This window comes from Ranitomeya variabilis, chromosome 6 (genome assembly GCF_051348905.1).
Source record: "Ranitomeya variabilis isolate aRanVar5 chromosome 6, aRanVar5.hap1, whole genome shotgun sequence".
NCBI classification, from domain to species: domain Eukaryota; kingdom Metazoa; phylum Chordata; class Amphibia; order Anura; family Dendrobatidae; genus Ranitomeya; species Ranitomeya variabilis.
The window spans coordinates 191646703-191664097 of NC_135237.1; the positions used below are offsets into that span (position 1 = coordinate 191646703).

Genomic DNA, 17395 nt, shown 5'->3' on the forward strand with positions numbered 1-17395 from the left:
GAGCGGTTACTATAGCGGAGACGCTATCGAAGACCCAGAAACAGCAGTGCCGGGAGTTACTCCAGAAAAACAGGGACCTGTTTTCAGAGTTGCCAGGACACACGAAGGTCATAGAGCACAAGGTCCTAACAGAGCCACATGTGCGGGTGAACGTGAAGCCCTATCGTATTCCTGAGGCTCGTCGAGAAGTTATCTCCAAGGAAGTGGAGCGTATGTTGAAGCTTGGAGTCATTGAGGAATCCAAGAGCGGGCGGTCGAGCCCAATTGTCCTGGTCCCAAAACCTGATGGAGAGTGGAGGTTTCGCAACGACTATCGGAAGCTGAATGAGGTCTCCAAGTTTGACGCTTGTCCCATGCCCGCGTTGATGAGCTCATCGAAAGGCTTGGGCACGCCAGATATATATCCACCTTGGATTTGACAAAGGGGTATTGGCAGATCCCCATGGCACAGGAAGCCAAGGAGAAAATGGCCTTTTCGACACCTGATGGATGCTTCCAGTATGTCCGGATGCCGTTTGGCCTACAGGGAGCTCCAGCGACCTTCCAGAGGGCTATGGATAGAGTCCTTGCACCCCATAAGGCTTACGCTGCTGCGTACCTAGATGATATCGTCATCTTTAGCCCAGACTGGGAGAGTCATCTGGAGAAAGTCCAAGCGGTGTTTGATGCTCTAAGAGAGGCAGGGTTTACAATAAACCTGAAGAAGTGTGCCTTGGGTAGGGAAGAAGCTAAATACCTAGGCTATATAGTGGGTCGTGGAGAAATAAAGCCCCAAATCAGGAAAGTGGAGGCAATCCAAACATGGCCGAAACTACTCTCCAAGAAGCAAGTTAAAGCCTTTCTGGGAATCGTGGGATATTACAGGAGGTTCATCCCGAACTTCGCCACAGTGGCTGCGCCTCTGACTGATCTGCTAAAGGGGACAAAATCAGTGATGGTTAAATGGTCCTAAGAGACAGTCAGCCTTCAAAGATTTGAAAGGGGCTCTATGTAAGCAGCCCGTTCTGATGGCTCCAGACTTTAATAAAGAATTTATTCTTCAGACAGATGCCTCAGATGTTGGGGTAGGAGCAGTTCTTTCCCAAGAGCTACATGGGGAGGAGCATCCTGTGCTCTATCTGAGTAGAAAGCTGTCCTCATCTGAGAAGAACTACTCAGTCGTGGAAAAAGAGTGTTTGGCCATAAAGTGGGCGGTGGACACGTTACAGTACTATCTGCTGGGTCGTAAATTCAGACTGATATCTGACCATGCCCCACTAAGATGGATGAGGGAAACAAAGGGTAGAAATGCTAGGGTCACCCGTTGGTTCTTAGACTTCAGTTTCCATGTGGAACATAGGGCCGGAAAGCTGCACGGTAATGCGGATGCCCTATCAAGAATCCCTTGTTTAGTGGGGAAAAGTGCCAAGCCCCACGGCTTTAGGCAGAGGGGGGGGAGGTATGTAGCATGGCTAAAGGGTGTGTAGTCGATGGGAGGTATGTGCCACATAAGTGCCTTGTTGCTGTAATGTAGCCCGGACTATTTCTTTGTTGTATATAACCATGTATATATGTGTGTTCAGGACCTGTGGTTATGTCAGACCACATGGCTAATCATGTGATGGGTTACTGGGTGTGGTTAGCTTTATATAAGACAGGCTAATGCTTAACACAGGGGGATATGTGTGGAGGTGAAACCCTCCTGAGTGTGTTAAGGCTATAGGACTGAGCCTGAAGGAATGGACACTTTGTTTTTCTTTTCCTGAACTAAAGGCTATTTTGTTTGCTGTTATTTTTGCCATGTGGTTTATGAGGTAATAAACCTTTGAACTTTTGTTGGAACCTGCCTCCTACGTGTCAGCCGTCGCACCTGAGTGAGTGAAATCCCTACAGCACATACATGCTGGCTGTCACAACTGAGGCGTGGATTCCTTGGAGAGGATCATAATGTCAGGGAGAGTAAAGGGAATCTGTCAGCAGATTTTTGCTATGTTTTCTGAGGACAGCATGAGGTAGGGGTTAAACTCCAGATGTGAGCAATGTGTCACATGTCAGACAGTGTGCTGTTTACTTACACTAAAGGTTTTATCATCTGGTGATTATCATCACTACAATAGCTACAGCAGCGCATGCATGCTAATTCTACTCTGCCCTCTCCTGTGATAAGCAGCTAACTGTCTATAGATTATGTACACAGAGAGCCTGGTGTGGGCGGGGGCGGCTTTCTCAGCTCTGCTGCATTGCTAATTCTAGGAACTCTGATTGTGTCAGAACGGCTGCACCCAGTAATGTAAGTGATACATCATCATTGGATTCAGGGTCAGGGCCTACATCAGTCTGTTCTTAGATCAGGCCCCTACAGCCTGCCCATGTGCAGCATGACACCCCATAGCCTCCCCATGTGCAACATGACACCCCCAGATCTGCCAATTGAGAAAATGGAGAAATTATTTTATCCATCTCCTCCGCACCTGTACTGCGATTCTCTCACTCGGATCTCCCTTACAGCAAGGCTTGAGCCGCGTGTCATTTCCATAATTGGCCCTATTCTCTCGCATGAGAGAATATACAAAGAGTGACACACAGATATTTGTAATGATGGAGCCTGTCCCAAAGGAAGCATCTGTACCGGGTTTCATCTATTGTAAGAGATACATTTTCTGTATATGAAGTAATTATCACATTGATAAGAGCGCTGTAGATCTATTAAGTGTTTCACTAAAGTTAGAGCAATAGAATAACAAAGTAATAGGAAAGTTACATTTTTTTCTGGTTAAGGTTTTTAAATATGTGTATAATTAAAATGATAAAAAGTCAATATTCCACTAACTTCATTAGACACTTTATGTTTAAATTAGCTTGAGAGCTCATCTGTTACCCGTCCAGACTGTGTCATATGGTTATTTGCCATTATTAACAAGTAATATTTGGATTACACTGGATAGACACAGAGGAGAATTTGTTCTTCACTCTCCTGAGTAGTCTGGAATAATAAAATATGTCAGGCCTGCAAGCTATTCTCAGCTGTAGTTTTAAAATGTTGTTCTTCCTGTTCCTACTTCTTTCTGAGATTTAAAAAAGTAAAATTTGTATATTTGTACAAAATCAGTTATCCCCTTGTCAAAATACTTCTGATGGTAGGTAGCTGAGGCCATATTAAAAAGGCATAGTGTGAGATGTTGTGATTGCAATTGGAAACCGCAGCTTTACCGTTGTATGCATACCCTATAGCAAAGGGCACAAGCTATGTGGTTTTCCCAGATGTTAACATTGACTTGCCTTAAGCACACAATTGAGGGAGCAATTTTGTAGTTAAATATTGGTTTTATTGTCATATATATGTGATAAACAGACTTAGGGCATGATTAATTATGGAATAAAACACTTTAATAAGTCATAATGTTTTTTATACAACTTTTTTTGCAGTAGTTTTGCAAAATATTGCAAAATTTAGCATTTCCACTAATTTCTCAGTCAGAAACGCAAGTATGGGCATAGTATGGGAGAGACATGGACCTAATGGGCATGGCTACACATGCCCATCTAATTCATAAAAAGTTACACCACTAAATTATATACATTTCTGGAGGAAGCACTTGCCAGTTAACAGATTTATTAACAAATTGCCAAAGGCAAATAAACCATATCCAAAGGCCATAAAAATTAACTTTTAATTGGACTATGTAAAGGAAAAAACTTTTAAAATCTGCTTAGTCAGTATATGTCTTAGGATAATGGTATACTGCTTGTTATATTGAAGTCACAATTATATTTCATATCCTGACAAAAATGTATTCTTTAAGGGTTAGGTTATATTGGTGCGGCCGCTACCTATATTATCCCATTAGAGAATGACTCGTAGACACACTGACGAGCCACTAAAACAAGCTCCTAAGCCTCCTCAACATGTTTCACCAGCTAGACTGGATTCATCAGGGATTTGAGGCTATTGATTAAATGAGGGATTTAACTGGTTAACAGCCGCAGGAGGAGCACCACTCCACACACAACTGTTTGAGCCATTTGATGGCTGATTAAATCAACCATCAAGTGCAGGTAAAGGTTTTGTCTCAGCGTGAGAGCCCACATCAAAGGCTAGGACACTACCTTTGACGTACATGTATGTAGTGTTCCATTGGCTAGAAAATGCAAAACTAGGCTATGTTGATATGTTTTTCCTTTTTATGTTCAATTCAAGAGATGAAAGCTGGTACATACACCAAAGATATCCCACAATCACTGCAACTGAGGCCCAAAAAAGTGATCTCTAGGCTTGTGATGGGCTGGTTTTTGTTGGCACTTGTGCCTTTTTTTTTAAGTGATGGAAAATGCAGCAGACTTCAAGTTGACAAAAAAATACCTACCGTGTAGTATTTTATTTTTTTATTATTGTCGTCTCTGTTTGGCTATACAGCACCAAATGTTGCAGCTCTGTCATAGGAATGTGTTGCAGAATACTCCTGAAATATACAGCTGCTTCTCTCAAAATCATCAAAAAGTTAATTTATTTCAGTTCTTCAATACAAAAAGTCAAACTCATATATTATATAGAGTCATTACAAACAGAGTGATCTATTTCATGTGTTTATTTCTGTTAATGTTGATGATTATGGCTGACAGACAATGAAAACTCAAAAGTCATTATCACAGTAAATTAGAATACATTATAACACCAGCTTGAAAAATGATTTTAAAATCCGAAATGTTGGCCTACTGAAATGTATGTACAGTAAATGCAATCAATACTTGCTCGGGGTTCCTTTTGCATTAGTTACTGCATCAATGCATTGTGGCATAGAGGCAATCAGCCTGTGGCACTGCTGAGGTGTTATGGAAACCCAGGTTGCTTTGATAGCAGCCTTCAGCTCGTCTCCTCTTGACAATATCCCATAGATTCTCTATAGGGTTAAGGTCGGGTGAGTTTGCTGGCCAATCAAGCACAGTGATACTGTTGTTTTTAAACCAGGTATTGGTACTTTTGGCAGTGTGGACAGGTGCCAAGCCCTGCCGGAGAATAAAATTTCCATCTCCAAAAAGCTTGTCGGCAGAGGGAAGCAGGAAGTGCTCTAAAATTTCCTGCGCTGACTTTAGTCTTGATAAAACACAGTGTACCTACACCAGCAGATGACATGGCTCCCCAAACCATCACTGATTGTGGAAACTTCACACTAGACCTCAAGCAGCTTGTATTGTGTGTCTCTCCACTCTTCCTCCAGATCTGGGATCTTAATTTCCAAATGAAATGCAAAATTTACTTATTTACTTTCATCTGAAAACAACACCTTGGACCACTGAGCAACAACAGTCCAGTTCTTTTTCTCCTTGGCCCAGAAAAGACACTTCTGGCGTTGTCTATTGGTCATGAGTGGCTTGACACAAGAAATGTGACACTTGTAGCCCATGTCCTGGATACATCTGTGTCTGGTGGCTCTTGAAGCAATGACTCCAGCAGCAGTTCACTCCTTGTGAATCTCCACCAAATTTTTGAATGGCCTTTTCTTAACAATCCTTTCAAGGCTGCAGTTATCCTGGTTGCTTATGCACCTTTTTATTCTACACTTTTTCCTTCCGCTAAATTTTCCATTAATATGCTTGGATACAGCACTCTGTGAACAGCCAGCTTCTTTAGCAATGACATTTGTGGCTTACCCTCCTAGTGGAGTATGTCCATGACTGCCTTCTGGATATCTTCAATCCCCATGATTGTGGAGCCTACTGAAAAAGACTTAAGGGCCTTTTAAATGCTTAGGAAGCCTTTGCAGGTGTTTTTTTTTTAATTACCGTATTTTCCGGCGTATAAGACGACTGGGCGTATAAGACGACCCCCCAACTTTACCAGTTAAAAAATAAAATCTTCTTAAAAGTCGGGGGTCTTCTTATACACCGTATGTCGTCTTATAGGGCCGGTGAATATGTGCCTTTTTTGGGGGGGAGTGGTCCTGATGACGACGAGGGGGCGTCTCACAGGAAAGTGAGTATCCCCCATTACCTTATCATAGCGCTGCAGCGTGGGGTCTCTGTGCTGGGAGCGGCGGCTGCTGTGCTGTGGTGCGGCGGCTCCTCTTCTGCAGTGTGGGGCCTCTGTGCTGTGGGGTGGCGGCGGCGGCGTATCTTTATGCAGTCGGGGCTCCTCCGGCATCTCATTAAAGCCTGGAGGCCCCGCCGGCAACTCCATCGGTACAATGCGGTGGCCTCCGGGAAAATGGCCGCTGCTCAGATTCAGATCTCGTCCCGAGATCTCGGGAGACGAGATCTGAATCTGAGCAGCGGCCATTTTACCGGAGGCAGCTCAATAGGTGCGATGCGGTGGTCTCCGGGAAAATGGCCGCTGGGGGCTGCGCATGCTCAGATTCAGATCTCGCCCCGAAATCTCGGGACACGAGATCTGAATCTAAGCAGCGGCCATTTTCCCGGAGGCCACCGCATTACACCGATGGAGTTGCCGGCGGGGCTTCCAGGCTTTGAGATGCCGGAGGAGCCCCGACTGCATGAAGATCATGAAGATACGCCGCCGCCACCACCCCACAGCACCAGAGGCCCCACACTGCAGAAGAGGAGCCGCCGCACCACAGCACAGCAGCCGCCGCTCCCAGCACAGAGACCCCACGCTGCAGCGCTATGATAAGGTAATGGGGGATACTCACTTTCCTGTGAGACGCCCCCTCGTCGTCATCAGGACCACTCCCCCCCCCACCCACCATATACACCCGGCGTACAAGGCGATTCCCGGCGTACAAGACGACCCCCGACTTTTAAGAAGATTTTCAGGGGTTAAAAAGTCGTCTTGTACGCCGGAAAATACGGTATTTTATTTTACTGAGATAATGGCTTTTGGGTTTTCATTAGCTTGTAAGCCATAATCATCAACATTAACGGAAATAAACACTTGAAATAGATCACTCTGTTTGTAATGACTCTATATAATATATGAGTTTAACTTGTATTGAAGAACTGAAATAAATTAACTTTTTGATGAGATTCTAATTTTGTGAGAAGCACCTGTAATTGTCACTCAAATTTCAGACATGATGTGAACAGAACCTTGATGAAATATTCTATTTCCATTCCACTTATACCAATAGACTAAGTTATTTTGTCCATCAAGAGTAAAAAATAAAACCAAACAGAATAGAGACTTAATGAATATAATTGCTACTGTGAACAGAACTTAAGTTGGTTGTTCCATGAACAAAGTACACTTTAATCAGTGGATCGTGTAATAATAATAAGCTCCACAATTAGATGTGTTAACTATTTTTTTCATGTGCTAAGATAATCTTATAAATGGACTTGGATCGCCCCCAGAGTAGGGCAATGGGGTACTCGGCACCGGGACTTTCTCGGTTCTGGGATTGTCACGGTGGCCTGACCCGGTCCGTGGCCTTTGCGAGGGGTGTCCAATTAAAGGTGTAGTTTGTCTAGTGTTCTTGACGCCACCTGTGGTGTTCGGTCAGGGTGACCGACGCTGCTTAGGGGTCCGCTGGGGTGATGGAGTGGCAGCTAGATGGTATACCTTCCCACAGGTGAAGTATGTCCCCAGGGCTTCCCAGATGTGTAGGTGGTGATGGTGGACAATGTAAGGCGCAATGATTAACAAGGACACAAGGTTGCAGTCTCTTTACCTTTTACTGAAGACTTCAGCATCCACAGCCCAGAGCACCGATCACAGGGTAGGCAGAGTCCGGCCGGTCTGAAGGCAAATCCAGAGCTCTCTTATCTAGGTGGAAATCAGTAGCCTTCCTACTAGCGCCTGTGTGTTGTAGTACTTCCCTGCTGAGCACCATGGGATAGTCCTCACAACCTTTGTAGATCTTCTAGATGTTATTTATTCCTCTCTGTCCCCCAGATGGTATGGATAGGACAAACCCGTTTGACTGGGATAGCCTGAGGCTTGTTTATAGGGACCCTAGAGACGCCCCGACCACCATAATTTGCCACCGTGTCTTCTTAGGTATTAAGGTTGGGCAGCCAACTTGGAATTGACTGTCCTGCTGGTCTCTGAAGTAATGCGTAGAGTCAATTACTCCCTCGGTGTTCCGGCCACCGGCTACGCACCTCAGAAGGAGGCTGCCTGTCTCGGGGCAGAACTCCTCCCGGTGTTTTCTCCTTGTTCTGTGACTTCGTTTCTCACTCTCTACAATACACTTCTCTTCGTGTCCTTTCTTAGGATACTGCCGCACATGGGGCAGGCGCAGCTTCGTAGCTTTCTATCTCGTGCTAGGCCTCTGCCAGGATCCCACCCCTGACAGGGACCCTCTGTCTGCAGCTCAGATGTTCCTCCTTTCCCCCTGTCTGCCTGACAGGTGTTGCTTGGGCAAAGCCCAGCCAGCTTCTCCCTCACTTTCTATCCAACCCACCAGTTTTACCCTTCTGTGAGGAGTGCCCTACTAGATAGGAGCATGGCTCCCCCTGGTGGTTTGGAGTGTGAAGTGTGTTGTGATGCCGTGATACCTGGAAAGATTAACTCCTTTAGTGCCATCAGACGTAATATCACTCCTCCTGGTGGAAGAATGACATTACTGCAGCAACCAGGTGGCAATAGTTGGAGCACCGTGCTATTTTACGAACAAGATAAAGTTTATAACTCTTGTAAAGTGTCTCTTGCCATTGCATACCCCTGTTTGCATCTTCCTCACCCACTTCATTCCTTGCCTCCCAATAAATCTACCCTTTGTTGTTTTCACCTCATCTTGTGTACAGTAGTCTTCCTGCACCGTGGTGGTCCCCCGGCCATCGCTTCACTTGCTCATAACACAACCCATTAATATTAGATTAGATTAAGGTCAGAGCTTTGTGGTGGCTGCTCCATTATCTTCACTTCGGTGTCCTTAGGCCATTTGGCCACAACTTTGGAATTATGCTTGGGGTTATTGTCCATTTGGAAAACATTTGCTCCCAAGCTTTATCTACGTTGCTGATGACTTGAGATGTTGCTTTAATATTTCCACATAATTTTCTATTCTCATAATATTATCTACGGTATTTTGTGAAGGGCAAAGCAAAGCTTCCCCACATCATGATGCTTCTCCCCTTAAAATCATGTTAGAGATGATGTCCTCCATGTGTAACAATGACCATTTTGGCTGAACAATTCCGTTTTTGTTTCATCAGACAAGAGCATATTTCTATAAAAGTAAGATCTTTGCCCCATGTGCAGTTGCAAACTGTAACCTGGCTGTTTTATTTATGGTTTTGGAGAAATGTCTTCTTCCTTGCTGAGAGGCCTTTCAGGACATTTCGATATAGGAACCGTTTTACCGTTGATATAAGCACTTTCGTACCTGTAATTTCTGCACCAAGGTACGTTCATCTATAAGAAACATAATACGTCTACTCCCAGGACGGCATGATGGCTGTGTACTCCTATGGTGTATATGGAGGATTATTGTTTGAACAGTTCTTTGCTGTACTCCCTGAATTTTGGAAATTGCTCCCGAGGATGCTCCATTCTTGTGGATGTCCATATTTCTTTTTCTGACATCTTGACTTATTTGTTTTTCCATGATGTTAAGCATCGAGGAAATAGACCTTGATGGTATGCTTTAAAATGCTGCCACATGTACACCTCAAATTAAATCAAATTACGTCAATTAGCCTATCAGAAGCTTTTAAAGTCATGAAAACATTTTCTGGAATTTTCTAAGCTATGTAAAGGCACAATCAACTTGCTGTATGTAAGCTTCTGACTCGCTGGAATATTGATATGTTGAATTATAAATGAAATTATCTGTTTGTTAACATTTATTGACATTTGTTAGAAATATTGCTCGTGGCATGAAGTAGACAAAAAGAGCTTGTTCACATGGAATCACTTCAAAGTAAATTTATGTAAATATACGACCTCAACTATATATTATTATAGGTATTCAATGACCAGCAATTTAACTTGTAGAAATCACCTATGTATCTTAGGCATTTTGTAATACAACCAACTATATCCACTTGCAGCTCAGAAATCTCCAGCAGATTGTAGACATGCTGTGAATGTGCATGGCCTATCAGTTATGAAAATCAATCAGATGTTCACCAAAAGTGAAATTCATGGCTAAATCTGTGATAAAATCCGCACGTTACATGCAAACTTTTTTGTGTATTTCCATGGGAATTTTGAAGCTGATTCAAAATTACCAAATCATAATATTACGCTCTGTGTCTACTTGGCCTTAGTCTTTCTAATGTGTCCGATTGAAATTAAATGTCAGATGTAATGTTATCAAAACATCATTTTAAAGTATACTGCATACTGCAAAAATGACCAACTATTAGCACGACAGAAAGGCATATTACTGGATAAAGACAAAAGCAATTCTAAATAAACTATGTATCTAAATATAACCCAAAATAAACATTGGTCATGATAGATTCTCGTTTATCTCCAATATTCACTTCCTGCCTACCTCTCCTACCCATGTTTTTGTGTGTTTATTACGGCATCCAAATGTATTTAATCCAAATGTATTTAAAATCTTATAGGACTGTGACAAGACAAATTGGCCATGTTTAGAGGTGGAATGTAACTTCACAACTTTAGCAAAAGAGGAAACCCAAAATATTGATGTTCTTACGTTGCTTAATACAGAGATATTGAAAAAGGTAAGGATACAGTTATTCAGTATGGTTATGCGCATACACACAAACACACACACACATGCACACTAACAAAAAAGTATAAATAACCCTTTGGGGATGAAAATTCTTAACAACAAATTACTCAAACAGGTAAATAAGCCCTACCTTAAGGGATGTAGTAAAACATGACTTCTATTAAATCTCAATTAAAAAAGTGGTCAATTACGGTACATTAAAATTTACTAAAGTGACCTTTATTATTTATTTCATATGCAATCAGATTCCTGAATTAGAGACTCATACTACTGAGGAGCGAACATGATCGGATAAGGTGTTATCCAAGCATGCTCGTGCGCTAACCGAGTACCTTTGGCGTGCTCGAAAAATATGTTTGAGTCCCCGTACCCGCATATCTCGCGCATGTTTTACAGCCACAGCACATGAAGGGATAGCTTAACAAACAGGTAATCCCTGCATGTGTTGCGGATGTTGAACAGCCACAAGACATGCATCCTCAGGGACTCGAACATATTTTTCATGCATGACGAAGACACTCGGTTAGCGCACAAGCTTGGTTAACACCTTATCCGAGCATGTTAGCTCATCATTAACTCCTACCTATTTATTACTGTCTTAATCAATTATTACTAGTCTATCCTGACTAGCCAGTGCTGCAGTCCATGGCTCAACAATGAATAATTCGGTAACCATCAATATCACTGAGGCTAATAAATATCAGTCTTAGCCAGCCCACCAAGTTTCACTTTTACAGGCTTTCTCGGGGGGCTGGGGCTATAACGAGTTACAAAATGGCATGTTGGACCTCTTAAAGCCTTTGTTCTATCCTTATTTGCACTCAAATGGAACAATTGAATCTTCTCTGTTAAGTGTCCAATGGGGATCATATTGTTCATTGACTAGTTTTCATGCATTTAACTTTATGTATCTATCTATCATTGGATAATTCTATGTACACTTACCTCCTTTATTGCTACATCATTACCAGAAGAAGGAGGGAAACCAATGCACTTTTTCTGGGTCAGACGCTACCCATGTCATCACAGCATCCCACTCTAATATTCACTACTAGCCAGCCAATGAAATCACATCACAACAAGTACCTTTGCACCTGCACTGCCATTTGTCATAGTTGACCTCTTCCTACAATGGATTAGCTTACCATCCAATCATGCTTGGATAGGGGCGTGTACAAAGGCCCCGCATCCTTTAGGTCTATACTGATCCTGCGTCATCGCGATAACCGTTTGGGTTATTTGTTGTTAAGCACACATGCATAGTAAATATAGACAGCAGATAATAAGTTTGAATGCACATGAATTTGCAACAGTTTTACTATAAAACATTACCTATAATCTTTTTAGCTCAACTTTTCGATTGTACAGTGTCCTGGACTTTACATTAAGCGATGACTGCAGTATTATGTTCTGTAATATTATATTATCATAGTATGTCTAGTTTTTCCTTTTCCAGAAATCATGAAGGGCTCAATCACACGCTTTAATTTTATAGTGTTGGTATAACATTTATTGATGAGTGAAAGCCTGAATGTTCGGGTCCGGCGGGTTCAGCTGAATATTTAAAAAAATGTTCAGTTTGGGTACCAGAACAGTACCTGAACTCAGACCCAATTCAGATGAATGGGGGCCTGAACATCCATTGTTTGCCATGCTGCAAATACTGCCTCTGATCAGGGGTATGATTATTATCAGCAGGGAGCTGCAGTTCCCACGCTGTCAGTTGACTGCGTGAGCTAGCAGCTGTGACCGGATGTAAAAAGTTTACCTCCAGTCACAGAGGCATTGCCTGATAAGAGAGTACTACTCGCATCAACCTATGCCTGCTGCCACTAATAACAGCGAAAGAAGGCACGGCTGATGGGAGTATTCATCAGCTGGCACCTGTGCAATAAATAAATAATAATTAAAAAATGACATGGAGTCTTTCTATTTTTGATAACCAGCGTGGGAAAACTCATGGCTGAGGGCTGCAACCCTCAGCTGTCAGCTTTATCATGGCTAGGTATCAAGAGTAGAGGGGTCCCCACGCCGTATTTTTAAATTGTTGAAACAATTTGAAAAAACTGGGTGGGTCTGAGTGGATCCCTCCCATTTTTGACAACCAGCCAAGCTAAAGCAGAAAGCTGAAGGCTGGTATTCTCAGGCTGGTAAGCGACCATGGATATTGCCCCCCAGCCTAAAAATAGCAGCCAGACCAGAAAAGGCGCATCTATTAGATGCACCAATTCTGGCGCTTTGTCCTGCTCTTCCCACTTTCCTTGTGGCGGTGGCAAGTGGGGTTCATATTTGTGGGGTTGATGTCACCTTTGTTTTTTCAGGTGACATCAAGCCCAGCAGTTAGTAATGGATAGGCTATCCATTACTAAACCCATAGTCATATGGTCAGTAAAAAACGCCAAGAATAAAGTCCTTTATTTGAAATAAAAAAAAACACTGTTTTACAAATTTATTTTAAATTAACAAACACAGTTATACTCACCTTTCACCCATTCCATTAAAGCACTGGTCTCCTGTAAAAAAAATAAAAAAAATAAAAAACAACAATATCCCTCACCTGTCCGACATACTGTCCCATGCCGTAATCCATGTCTGCGATAATTGGTTTTTAACCTGGATGATGCCAAGATGTGACCGTCCAGGCTGAAAACCACTGGAGACTGAGCTGCTGCGAGCACAGTGTCAGTGACTAGGGGTGACGTCAGCGAGGTTACCACAGGTCACAGAGACTGCATTCCCAGCACACTTCAGTGTGAGCCGGGCTGATGAACTGCGGTGAGATCACCGCTAGCACTGTGAGAAAAAGTCTCATGATGCAGCGCTGAGTTCAGTGAGCTCAGCGCAAGATATTTCCCACAGAGAACTGCAGTGAACTGACTGAGCTCAGCGCTGCACCGTGAGACATTTTCTCACGGTGCTAGCGGTGATCTTACTGAGGTCACTGCAGTTTATCTGCCCGGCTCACACTGAAGTGAGCTGGGAACGCAGCTTCAGTGACCTGCAGTAACCTCAATGAAGTCACGGCTAGCTTCTGGCACTTTGACCGGTGGTAATAATCTTACCGCCGATCAGAGTCGCTGGTGTTTCTCATGCTGTTAGGCTACTTTCACACTAGCGTCGTGCACTGCATGTCGCAATGCGACGTGCCGATGCAACGACGCCGCACAACGGGGGCAGCGGATGCAGTTTTTCAACGCAGCGTTTTTTGTGCCGACGGTCCGCCAAAACACGACGCATCCGTCGCACGACGGATGCGACGTGTGGCAATCCATCGCAATGCGTCGCTAATGCAAGTCAATGGAGAAAAAACGCATCCTGCAAGCACTTTTGCAGGATGCGTTTTTTCTCCAAAACGACGCTAGTGTGAAAGTAGCCTTATGCAGATGACAGTGCGGGAAACACCTGATGTTTGGGGTGCTAACCCGAACAGTAACACGAACATCCGGGAGAACTCCATGTCCGGGGTCCATGCACAAATGTAGGTGCTCAGTACGGACCCTGAACTTTACTGTTCGGCTTCGCCCATCACTATATAACATATTACCAACATTTTTTCACAGCGATGTACAGATACTTTCACTCACTGGGTCCCATAATGTAAATTCTAAATTTAGTAACTAATATTGGACCCAAAGACCCATGCTAAAATTACCAAGAAATAAATACTCCATAGAGTCCCCAAAACACTATATTAGACCTATAAATGACTCAACAAGAAAAATATTCTAATAAGTAAATAACTACAAAAAAGCTACATAAATAAGTGTAGTTGTCTTAATTACAATTAATTATCTACACAAACATTAGTATAAAAAGGGAAATTAAAAAGACCCCATAAAACCTGAAAAAAAGAAAAGGCAGTGTGGACACTGGCATATCACACCATTGCAAATAAATAAATAGATAAATAACATAAATTAATCTGAGAAGAATGGGGAGTTCCAGTGCCAAGCACACACACAACAGAGTCACAAAAAAATGTCGTCAGAGAACCAAATACATAGTTGTATAAATAAATACTGCAATAACCATTATATAAAAGACTCAATTCATACAGTGATTAATCAAAGTGTCTCTGAACAAAATAGGGTAATAAATATAAATACAAGTTATAGTCCCAAGACAACCCCTCAAAACCAAAGCTCCAAATAAATTGCAGTAGTAGCGCAAAAGTACTAGTACCCATCAAAATGCGCCATGATAGATGCACCAATTAGTGGACCACACTGCCCAGTACCCTGACGCACATTTCCCATATAGCTTCATCAAGGGTGAAATATGCGTCAGGGTTAATTAAGTCAAGACACGTTAAAGCATCTCCAAGATCTTATCCCAATATGTAGTAGGTGTAATAATTATATTAGTAAATATGGTACCTCCAATTAGAAATGTAGTACAGTTGTTCTGATTCACTATATCTCTTTCCTCGTGTGCTGAGATTTCAGGACTCCAGGTATCCATTGTTATGACCACTGGTATAGTGACAGTAAGTTAGCCAGTTGTCATAACCATGGATACCTAAAGTCCTGCAATGCCTGCATATGAGGAAAGAGACAGTGAATCAGAAAAACTATACTACGTTTCTAATTGGAGGTATTTGCTAATATTATTATTACACCTACTACATATTGGGATAGGATCTTGGAGATGGGAATACCCCTTTAAGACCAATACATTTCTCTCCTACTGCTATGATTAGGTCCAGTATGAAAAGAAAATACTGGCTTCTCCTGGGCCCTGTAAGCCATATGATTCCCTTTGTAATAATATTTGTATGCATTTCTCCTGGTTGTCCAAACAATTACATTTATTCCATGACTAAAAATGCTTCACTGAAAATGAAATGAAAAATGCTGCCATTTAAGCAAATCACAACAAATGTGAAGTTATGGTATACATTTTTGAGACATGTCTAAATCCAAAGGATTCCATAGAAAGCAATATCTCATGAAGTTCTCATGTTTCCTGTGTAACATCACGTAAACTAATATAGCTCTTTAAATATGTTATGCTCCACAGGACAGTTCCTCTGTAATTCAGTTTGTGACCCGGGCTCATTTATCAGTAGATCTAAAGTTATGGGCAGTAGAAGTGCCCCGTGGGAACTCACAGGATGCAACAGTAAGTACAATGTATTGCTAGAAGAATTAAGCGCACAAATTCATCAGATTATAATTGGATTATTTTTTTTCTGCAGTCTGAAATGCTCTGATATTGGGCTCTGATGCGGTTTATAATGCATTGGTGATATATTAAGTGTAGTAATAGGTTTCTTTTAATGTGAAAATAATCTTCTTAAAGGGAACCTGTCACCTGAATTTGGCGGGCCCTTTTTTCGGTCCGATGGGCGGTGTTTTCGGGTGTTTTATTCACCCCTTCCTTTCCCGCTGGCTGCACGCTGGCCGCAATATTGTCTTGAAGTTGATTCGCTTTCCTCTGTAGAACACGCCTGCGCTAGGCAATCTTGCCTTGCGCACGCGCAGTATGCTTTGCCCAACTGCGGGCAAAGCCGAAATGAATTAGTGCGCATGCGCCGGCGCACTATGTCCCAGAAGTATTTCGCTGTGTTCCGGGACATAGTGCGCCGGCGTTTAAAGAATTCCTAGCTTACTGGAACATTGGCTACAGGGAGAAAATTAGGTTTTATTCTCCTTGCAGCTGTCCACTTCCAGTCATCGGGGTGGTGTAGGGAATGGTTTCAGCCACTGATCACTTTATTTTCTGCAATTTATTGTATGGGTTAATTTATATTTTCATAGCTCAGATTTTTTCTGTATGCAGTATTACAAAATTTGTTTCTTTTCTTTTTTTTATATTTCTTTATTTTTGAAACAAGAAATTACTTATTAACAAATTATGAATAACTAGATGGTGGCCCGATTCTAACGTATCGGGTATTCTAGAATATGTAGGTAGTATATAGCACAGGCTACGTACTATATTGCACAGTGACGTAGTATATAACACAACCGACGTAGTATATAACATAGCTACGTAGTATATAACATAGCCACGTAGTGTATTGCACAGGCACGTAGTATATTGGTCAGCCACGTAGTATATAGCAGAGCCACGTAGTATATAACATAGCCACGTAGTGTATTGCACAGGCACGTAGTATATTGGTCAGCCACGTAGTATATAGCAGAGCCACGTAGTGTATAACAGCCACGTAGTATATTGTAGAGGCACGTAGTATATTGCATAGCTACGTAGTATATTGCACAGCCACGTAGTGTATAAAAGAGCTACGTAATATATTGCACAGTCGACATAGTATATAACAGAACCGACACAGCCACATAGTATATTGCACAGCTACGTAGTATATAACACAGAGCACGTAGTATATTGCGCAGCCACGTAGTATATTGTCACGTTGTATATTGCCCAACTACATAGTATATAGCACAGAGATGTAGTATATAACAGAGCCCATGCAGTATGTAAGACAGCCCACGTAGTAAATAGCAATGTGGGCACTATATGCATGGTTAAAAAAGACTTAAAATAAAAAATAAACATATACTCACCTTCCGAAGGCCCCCTGAAGTCCTGCGCCGGTGTGCGGTGCACGCGGCAGCTTCCGGTCCCAGGGTTGGTATGAGCACAGGACCTGTGATGACGTCGCGGTCACATGACCGTGACGTCATGGCAGGTCCTTCTCGCATAGCATCCTTGGCACGAAACCTGCCGCTTGCACTGCCGAGGTCAGCGCGCGACGTCGGACGGTGAGAATAAACTTTTTTATTATTATTATTTGTAACATTAGATCTTTTTACTATTGATGCTGCATATGCTTGAGAAAGGCT

General features: G+C 42.5%; 1 protein-coding gene across 1 annotated transcript in view; it reads left to right on the forward strand.

The window, feature by feature from the left end:
• Positions 1 to 17395, forward strand: part of ITGA9 (integrin subunit alpha 9) — an 823989-nt gene that overhangs the window by 749782 nt on the left and 56812 nt on the right. The window contains exons 25-26 of the mRNA XM_077269347.1: positions 10453 to 10572; positions 15603 to 15704. Of these exons, the coding sequence (XP_077125462.1) occupies positions 10453 to 10572; positions 15603 to 15704 (222 nt within the window). The remainder of the gene's footprint in view (positions 1 to 10452; positions 10573 to 15602; positions 15705 to 17395) is intronic.